Source organism: Macrobrachium nipponense, chromosome 27, assembly GCF_015104395.2.
Source record: "Macrobrachium nipponense isolate FS-2020 chromosome 27, ASM1510439v2, whole genome shotgun sequence".
Lineage (NCBI taxonomy): Eukaryota > Metazoa > Arthropoda > Malacostraca > Decapoda > Palaemonidae > Macrobrachium > Macrobrachium nipponense.
This window is the reverse complement of record NC_087216.1, coordinates 19,037,869-19,048,068: the sequence shown is the minus strand read 5'-3', so window position 1 is coordinate 19,048,068 and position 10,200 is coordinate 19,037,869. Positions and strand designations below refer to the sequence as shown.

The 10,200-nt window shown below is 36.0% G+C and overlaps 2 protein-coding genes across 11 annotated transcripts in view; both read right to left on the bottom strand.

Annotated features, from left to right (window-relative positions):
- LOC135200885 (myocyte-specific enhancer factor 2-like) overlaps positions 1 to 10,200 on the bottom strand; it is a 696,318-nt gene that overhangs the window by 293,346 nt on the left and 392,772 nt on the right. The gene's annotated exons all lie outside the window — the stretch shown is intronic.
- Positions 25 to 8,655, bottom strand: LOC135200619 (DNA excision repair protein ERCC-5-like). The gene is given in 7 exon segments (XM_064229232.1): positions 25 to 649; positions 652 to 1,353; positions 1,356 to 2,433; positions 2,617 to 2,650; positions 2,840 to 4,075; positions 4,077 to 4,984; positions 8,501 to 8,655. Coding segments are annotated over 6 exon segments (3,711 nt in total). The 5' UTR covers positions 4,676 to 4,984; positions 8,501 to 8,655; the 3' UTR covers positions 25 to 587.

Here is a 10,200-nt window from a genome sequence, read left to right as displayed (position 1 = left end):
CAATGAAATATCCAAAGCGTTTCATTGAATACTTCCCAGTTCCTTTCATAATCCAAATTCATGAAAAATAATAATTTCAGGAATATTATTCTCATTTGATCCAAGGATCAACAGTTGTCTATGCATTAGCAATGCGGAGAGAGAACAGACTTTCACCATAACAAAAAATCATAAAGCAAAATGCTTTCCATGAAAAAATAAATTTCAATTCAAGTGATTTAAATATCCCTCACTCACAGTTTCAACTTTCTCAAATTATAAGAGGTATTAATCAACAAGAAATGCTCTCTTACATCCATGCTTGTGAGCTCACCATCAGAAACAAGCTAACTATATTTTTGGTTGTAACAACCCATCAATACTGTCTGTGCCATATGCGTCTTACATCAAGCAATATAGTTCACTTTGAGCAAGTTATATAAAGTTATGTTTATCACAAAACATTTGCTTTTGTCAGGAATTCCCCAAACATGATGCATCACTGGAATCATGATGCTTGAGAGCTGCATGATACAATTTAATGTTACCATCATTTGAAAAAGTTAATTTCAGTACAGTATTGCAGCCTTGACTTATCTTATACGTATTCATCTTTTCTTTTTTTCTTTCGATGAATTTTTTTTCAGAAGTTCTGCTGCTATTTTCTTTTATCTTCCATTTTTTTCTGTTTATCAGTTTCCCTCTGACTAATTGTCTGCTTTTTCAAAAGTGCTTCATACATGATTTCCTTTGTCAATTTCCTTGGAGGAACATAATCGTCTTCAACTTCACGTACAGAACGAACAGGACCACTGGATTTTTTCTCCTGACTATCTTCCTTCTTCTTACGACCTCTTCCTTTGGCTTTTGGTTTATTATTGGCATGTACTTCAGGACCACTACTGCCCTCAGAAGGATCTATTAACAGTGTCCTTGAAGGCTTGTTATCAGGAACATTTTTATCAACTTCTTCCTCCTCTTCTGCATTTTGATCCAAAGATACTTCCGACTCTTGTACTTTGCGCCTCTTTGCTGGGGGCTTCTTTCTCACCAGATTTCCAGTTCTCTTTGATGATGCGCCTTCCTTAACACTTGGTGGTTCCAATCCTTTTGCTTTTGCTATGGCATCTTGCATCCGTTTACTATGAACTTTATCATCTTTCACTAGCTTTATATTGGTGAAGAATGAGTCAATTCTCATTTGGGTAGTTTTTACTCCCAGCTTCTTCATAACTGGGAGTAGAATTTCATCAGCTTTAGCCCGATTCCACCCAAACTTTTCCATAGTAAAGAGGCGAAGTGCATCTACATTAGGTACTGCCCATGAGAATTTTTCCTTGGAATCATCAACTTCAGGTTCTAAATAAGCTTTGATATCTGATCTGAAGGAAATGACTCTGGCAGATGTACCTGAGCCATTTTTCTCTGCTTTACTTTTGATAAATAGATTGCAGACACATTCTTACGAGCAACATTCCACCACTTTTTGAAAGCTCGAAGGCAATCAATACCTTCTCCTGGGAATTCTGTTAACAATTCCATTGCTGATACTGCTCCAACCGACTCAATGCCCTCAGTATAATCACTGCCAGTAAGAAGAGCAAGAGTTATCATTTTTTCTCTATTCAAACCTAGATTTGCTTCAATATTATCCATTTTAAAAAATTCAACATGCTTTGTCTGATTGAAGAAATTCTTATAAACTTTCGTACCTCCAAAGAGAAATATATCAGAGTCATCAGTTATGGTTCCGGACGTTAAATTGATAGCATCCAGAAAAGCACACTGAGCTTCTGCTTCCATTGGAGCAACAAGATATGGAATGCCAAAAAGCTGTAATAAGTGCTGGGATTCTCCATACATCTGGTCATTCAAATTAGATGAAATTCGTTCTACTTTTTGAGCCTGGGCTACTAAGGCTCTTTGTTCTTCAGCCAGTTCCCCTTCCAAACGTTTTAGCTCATCTTCTGAATATTCAAGTGGCCTTTCAACCTCAACAAATTCTTCTTCCTTTGTTTCATTGACATCTATAGCTTTTCCTTGCAAATTATTTGAAGCTGATTGAGAAATCCCATTTTCTGAAATATTTTCATTCTCTGCACTCAGTTTAAGATCTTGAGTCTCAGCTTCCTGCAGAATTTCCTCACTCTTTGTATCATCACTCTCCAAAACTACTCCATTAACTTGTGAATCACTTGTACGATCACTAATGCTTGCATTCTGCTCCACAGAATCACGATTTTCTGGTGAAACATCCATTTCTACAGTGCTTGATGGTGCATTAGATTTTTTGACAAACAAGTTAGAGTTTTCATTGATCTCCGTACTTCTCAAAAATCTGTCTTCTTCAACACTCCCAATCCCACTCTGTAATGAGCTAATGTTTGGTTCTTGAGCATCAGTTCTGACAGTGGTCTCTTTCATGTAATCAGCTGTTTTTACTTGATGGTTTACCTAGGCCAGGAATATTTTCAGTACTGATATACTCACTTTTCTTTAAGGCATTATTTTCCTTGGGTGTTCTACTGTTATTAATATTTTCCGTTTCTGAGTCACTATCTCCACTGGAACTCATCATCTCCACATCCTCTACTTCAGCTTCATTATCATAATTAGATGGAATGATATCAGGGCTACAAACTTCTTTTCAGGCACTTTTGAAGTCTCTTTTCTTTAAACATTTCTGAGTCACTATCATCACTAGAACTCATGAATTCCACATCAGAATTTCTTTCCTTTCTCTTCTTTATTTGCTGCTGGCAAGTCTTCAATTTTTTTTACATTCCCTGGATTCTGAGTTACTCCTTGAACACAGGTCTCATTTCAAACATGTGAGAGCTGCCGTCATTCCCCAGATTGCAGATTTCTTTTTAAAACAGATGCTTTGGAAGCTGCGGCAGCAGTTACCTGCTTATTTTGAACATCACTGTATCTTGACAATTTTCTTGTTATAGCCTCAAGGTTTGAATGCCTCTTCTTTTCCGGAGGGAGCTTGGTTTGTAAATTAGTAACATTCTCAGGCTTGTTTGAAAAAACATCTGCAAATATATCTTCTTCCATCTTCAAAGGCGCAATATCAAAATCTAATGATATGGAAATACCCTTGGACTTATCACTCACAATCTTCCTGCTATTTTCCTGATTGGCTGCACCCATATTTCGACTATCTACCAGGGCTTTCTTAGGGGAAGTCTTATTGTTACTTGTATGGACAACATCATCTAACTTCTGCTGCATGATCTTGATCCATAAGCTGTTGTTTTTGGTCTCTAAAACTTTTTTAACATTATCTTCAGTCTTTGTTTCATCAATCTTTTCAGGTGCTAAAGTACCTGGGCTGCTGGGTTCAGAGACTTCTATAAAATCACTGTCGTCATCAGACGAATCTGCATCTGGATTAAACACAAAACCTGATGCCTTTCCTGAAGTTGACGGTCCATCTGAACCGGCAGGCATTTCATTATGATGTTCACTGGGATTCCCCTGTTTAATAAGAGCAAGGATCTCTTCCTGCGAGAGACCATCATTGTCTAACAATGAGCCTACAACTTTCAAAAGGGCTTTTCCATCAAAGTCAAGTTTATCTTCACTCTGGTTCTTTTCATCTTTATTCTTTGAATCAGGAAAACTAAAGTAATCATCATCATAGTCGGAATCTGACTCAGAATCTGAAAAACGCTTTGATTTTACAATGCCTTGTTTTTCTAATTCAGTCAAAAAATCCCTTTCAAACTCTTCCCTACTCCTCTTCAGTGGAGTTTTTCCTTTAGAATCTTGCTTCAAAATGTCTTCTTGGCTATCAGGTTCATTTTGGGTTTCATTTATTTTCTTGATAAAAATGGAATGGGCAGAATCTTCTGAGACAATTCGTTGTGTTAGACTAACATGCTTCTCAAGCTCACCAAACATTTCAGCTTCCATTTCTGCCGACTTCTTTTTCTGCATTTCAGATCGAATATTATCAAGGGTTGACTGAAATTTGTACCTTTTCATTAACCTTTCCATTTGAAACTGAGCAAAATTTTTAGATTCTTGGGGCATTTTATTCAAAGTGTTCCATGAATTTTCTTTAACACGAGTGTCCTGGAGCTCATCAAATTTCATGCTGAGTTTCAAGGGGGAGGGCTTTAAACTCCTCACTTTCAAACTCAAACTGGTGAAGATTTGGGAGCCTGTAACTCTTCATAACTGATCTCTTCTCTTCTGCTGGTTCGGACTTAATGAGGTCTTTTCCTTCTTCAGGGAGAGGTGGTAATTCAAAAATATCTTTTTCGACTTTCTTGGGACGAACAACGTGTGCTGCACTGGGTCCTGGTCCACTCCTACCAAGAGCTTTTCTAACAGCCTGACTTTTCAAGAGATTTGAAAGGAGTCTTTCTCTCACTTGCTTTGCCTTGCTGGCTGCTACTTCCCGTCGAAGCCTCCTGGAAGCAAGAGTCTGTTTTTTCAGGTGTGGGACTCCCCCGTCAAATATAAAGACAGGCCTGATGCGGTAGAAGAGAAGCTTACATATGCGATGGAACAGAGTCAACAAATGGGCATTTGCCACAGCAGAACCACCAGGTCCTCTGAATCCTCGCACTGCTTGGTGGAGCCAAATGGACACATCAACACCTAATATCCTCTGTTCCAATGTTTCCAGAGGTACTGGTACCCCTGAACACTCAACAAGCTTCCACAGCCCTTTAACTCCCATGATTTATTTGTAGTGTCACAGATATCAATTATTAGTGAGTAATTAGCGCATAAAAAAACTTTTATCTTTATGAAAAAAATATCACTACAATAGTAAGAGGAATATTTTATCTACTGAAGTTATACTGTGGTACCAAACACAAACCTTAATTCACTATACTAGTAGCATCACTGTTGTACAGTAATTCACTCTGCCCATATGAAAATGCACCTTGTTTCTCTCATCTGCGCCTATTAGGCTGAACATTCTTGAAACATTAGCAGCAACAAAGCTTGAACTGCTGGAACACAATTCACCATTTATCCACTCCTAGAAATAAGAAAAAGTTTGATAACTGAAAAGGGACTTTGAAATATAAATAACTGAGTACATGAGTATTAATGTTCTAATATTAATGTCTATCAATATGAATTGTAAAGGCAGGAAAGACTAATATTCTGTCAGTTAAGGCTATAATATGCATTTAAAGAATTTATGTGCCTATTTTTTATTTGTTTTTGTTAAACTCAAGAGCCAAAATAATCTTTTTAGTACTGAACATTTAAAAACCTGACAAGAATACTGACAAGCATACCTGAAGTGAATATAAACCAATAACACAAGAAAATAAAATTGACCAACAAAATTAAAAGGACAGTTCCGATAATACCTAGCCATTTTTTTTATTTCATTACATTAGCATGGAACTCCCCTGACAGCCTCCTCTAATTACAATTACGAATCACAACTGTACCTATTTTGAAAAATAATGAAATGGAAAATAAATACTAGTAGCGTAGGCCTGAGTTATGACTAAGCTCTGAATACAGTAAGCCTAGGCTAACCGACAGCAAGTCCTAGCTCCCTTAACAAATAGGGGGAAACACCGCCTTGGATCCATCATCATCGGGTGGATCAGCCTTATTCACTCTATATTTAATTGGTGAAACAAGAATACAATTACATCTTTAAGCATATCATTCAAAAGACTAAAGTTTCATCAACATAATGTGATGTATGGAAGCGCCATACGAACAAAAATAAGCATGTGAGGTCTTCGTAATTTATGTTTTCAAGGCAGTTTTTAAATCCAATATGGCATCGACCGACTAAGGTGCCGTTCGTAACCGGCATCGATACCACGTCCTTCCCAGCCTTCCCAGCACTCATTTAAACAATATTAGTGTATATATGTAACATTTATTGATCTTACTCAAGATAGCAGTTGCAATCAGCACAATAAAACAACATTTTGTTGTTTATATTAGTGAAAGTATGAAACTTCTTATTCCCGTGGTCATGGTTTGAACTTAAATTAATTTTTACCTTGCAATCAGTGGTTTTATCCTAACTACCATCAAAACTGAAACTCCACAGTGTTTATTTGATTGTAATTATACACATATTGGTCTTAATTCACTCCAAATTGCACTTGAACTACATTGCTGTTCCTGGTTCCTAAGCGCTCACTCCACAAACACAGTTGCGGGGAGCACACGACTACACTGCTTATGAGGTGCAAAGCTTTAATCCCTTAATTGTTTACCTTACTCATTATTTAGTTTAACTTTCCTTTGTTATTTCAAAATGTTTATTTTAATTCATGTCTAATATCCCTTTTTTGCAACCAAATTAACCCCCAAAATTACAGATATTTCTAAAGTAGATACCAGCAAAATAAAGGTAAATGATTGAATATTACTAGAATGTAATAGTTTTAGCTTACGATTGCGTTTTTCGACCATTTCGGTCGAGTCAAAGTTGACCGAAGGTTGAAATTTTGGCACTTATCATTATTTATATGAAAAATATTTCAAAAAACTGATAAAGCTACAACCATGGGTTGTTTTTTGTTGTACTCTGAATTGTGCACATTTTAATATATAAAAAAAACTTTATGTAATGGCTAATTTAAAATGGTGCAAACATTACGACAATCAGACGAAAAAATTTATTTTTTTTTTCGAAAGTTACCTCGCGGACGTACGGAATTTTTTTTTTTTTTTCTTTTTTTTAATAACATTCACCATAAATCAAAATATTTTCTAGAGACTTCCAATTTTGTTGAAAAATAAGGTAAATAAAATGATTGAATATTCTATAATGTAAGAGTTTTAGCTGACAATGTGTTTGTTGACCATTTCGGTCGAGTCAAAGTTGACCAAAGGTTGAAATTTTGGCACTTATTGTTATTTATATGAAAATATTTCAAAACTGATAAAAGCTACAACCATGGGTTCTTTTTAGTTGTATTCTACATGAAATTGCACACATTTCCATATATAAAACTTTATGTAACAGCTAATTTAAAATGGTGCAAACATTACGACAATCAGACAAAAAAATTTATGATTTTTTCGGAAGAGTTACCGCATGGACGCAAGGAAAAAGTTTTTTTCATAAATTCACCATAAATCGAAATATTGTGCTAGAGACTTCCAATTTGTTGCAAAATGAAGGTAAATGATTGAATATTACTAGAATATAAGAGTTTTAGCTTACAATTGTGTTTTTCGACCATTTCGGTTGAGTCAAAGTTGACCGAAGGTTGAAATTTTGGCACTTATCGTTATTTATATGAACATATTTCAAAACTGATAAAAGCTACAACCATGAGTTATTTTTAGTTTTATTTTAAATGAAATTGCGCACATTTTCATATATAATACTCCATGTAACGGCTAATATAAAATGGTGCAAAAATTATGTCAAAGTGACGAAATAATTTCTGATGTGTCGCTGATGCTTTTTAGTGCGAGAAGAAAGAAATTCACGCTTGCGTGCCTGGTAATGGATGGCAAAACAACGCCTTGATCCATGAGCTCCCAGCACCCCCAAGGCGCGTGATTCAAAAGTTTTCGCCTAGTTAGGCCTATAAACTATTTTTCCGCGAATTTTTTAAAAAAAAAATTTTATATAGTCGATGTCCCCATACATCCAATCGGCACCCAACAGACAATGTATATCGACGTTTAATACGTCCAATCAGCGTTAAAGGGTTAACAGCATGTTTCCCATATTGGACGCACTACTGACAGCTGCTGTACCTTACTAGCTAAGCTTCAAATCTTCTTTGAATTTCCTTTGGAACTCTTTTCAGGGCCAATTCGGTCGTTCGTGACCTACGGATATACAATTTCTGGAAGTTTGACTCTTCGTAGACGTCTATTGCCTTTTTCAGCTTGTTGAAACCTGAAAATATCTGTTTTTCAGCAAAAACTGAAGTATTATTACACGGTAAACAAGGATTTGCGCATGCGCAATTCACAGCCGTACCAATATCCTCTATCGCAAGCAGGGATACGGCTGCCGTACCAATATCCAGTTCGTAAAGATTTATAAGGTAGATCTAGGGTACCTAGCTACTTATCGGCGGCGGCCTAGGCTATGGCAGTTGCGATTTTACTCTGCAGTTTTACCTACCTACTGAACAAGAATTTTAAGTTATATTTATTCGGACGACTGTAATGCACCCCCAGGGGCCAGTACTAAACACGGTGAAATACTAGGCTAGGTACATTGAACGCCCCAATCCCTAGTGGAAGTCGTATCCGCGGTTACGTTCCTTGCAGTCGGTGCGGACTGCTTCTGTAGAAATACCATTTTTAATTTAGTAAATACAAATATGATGCCTTACAGGTCAGTTCTACTAGGTATACACACGCAAACACCATTTGACCCTAGTAGGTACTACCTAGGTAGTACTAGGTATCTATGTAGTAGCTAAAAGGGGGACGAAATTAAGGTAGGCCGCTAACACTGATTACTATAGGTATTTGAGATCATTGTAAAATACTACATACATAAAGCTTATTGTATAATTAATGTGAAAAATTAGCTACTCACCAACGAGCCAGATAATTTTCCGTTAACATGAAACTTTCGGTTTCCTGTCAAAATGGCAGTACTAGCTAGGTAAGGCAAAATTTTCGAGACGCTTCAACTTTGTAGCGTTACTCAACGATACACAACAAAGTGGTTAGGTAACGTTGACAAAATAGTAATAAGGTAAGGATGATCTCTGTCACGGCTCCTCTAAAGTCTTCTTCACATCAGTTCAACTCTAATTCTTTTTCTTCTATATTTTCCTCGAGAGATTTAAGTACAATAAGGCTTCTAAGGTTCTACTATCTACGTCTTTCTTCGGTATATTCTAAACATAAAAACGAAAGTGAAACAACCATTTCTCCTTATTATTTTATAAAGCAAATCTTATATAACAATTTCCATCCATATTTAAATGCTTAATTGCAATGTGTTGGCTTCGGTCTAATGTAAACTGCACATGTCGCTTCTTTAATTTCCTGATTCTAATTTAAGGCACACTTTCCATTTAATCTATTTATTTATCGTATCTTTCTCATGCTTTTCTAGATTTCTTCTTGCATATCTATGTGACAGTAAGCCTCTCAGTTATTAATTTCTTCCGAATTTCAATTGTTTCGTTTAAAACTTGAATCAAATGAAAAAGATAGAATTAACTTGTAATAATAATTTTAAGAACTGTATGTTACAAAAATAAAAAAAAACACACACAATGCTCAATCTATGTAATCTTAAAAGCAGTTTTTAACGCACGAAAGGACAAATAGTTTGTAAGCCCAGAGGATTGCATTTGCAACGGCAAACAATACAAAACTCTTAAAGGAGCCCACTTAAAAACACATTACTAAACGTAACTACTACTAATGGTTACAATTGTTCAAGGGTCAATTAGCCCGGACCGGATTGACGGAGTCACTTGCTGTGGAAAGGTGAGATACTGAAGTTATACGTACGACTACGAGCTCTCCCTCTGGTATATCCGTTGTCTGGTGAGTGTTCTGTATTTTCACGGATTTTTTCTTTTGATCATGAAATTTTCTTGCTGGCTTCATCAGTGTTCATTCAACTATTGAATGGAAATAGTTAATGGTATTTGGTGTCTAAGAATATATGAGACTCAATTCTCTGTGCCTTATAATGCTTTCTAATTTACTCACTCAAATCATATATTACAATTCTATCCATACATTCATTCATATATATATATATATATATATATATATATATATATATATTATATATATAATAAAAAGGAGCCCATAAAAACACCAAAATATAGAGAGAAAAATACTTTATTTCAGAGACTGCTGTCTCCCTCTTCAGGTAGATGAATGAGAAAAGTTTACAGAAAAGGTGGTATTTATACCAAGAGATCCATCCACAGGTAAGCCAATTTAGGCCACCCCCGCTGATAATCTTCCTTTAATCTTCTTAAGCGTTGGTTGAATGAAAATCTTGTCGATCACTCTGAATCCCATGCTCCTTTTTGAGATGTTTCATTACCTGCCTCTCTTTAATCAAGGCCGATTCCAACATTTGACTCTGGTACCGGCAGTTGCTGCTATAAATTATACATGACAGATTCCAGTTTATTCGATCTATGGTTATCTTCATTTATTTGGTTGAAAATAGCTGAGTTCTGTTGTCCATACATAACTGACCATTTGTGTTGTATTAATCTTTGGGAAGTGACTTTCCTGTAAATCCGATGTAAGATTGGT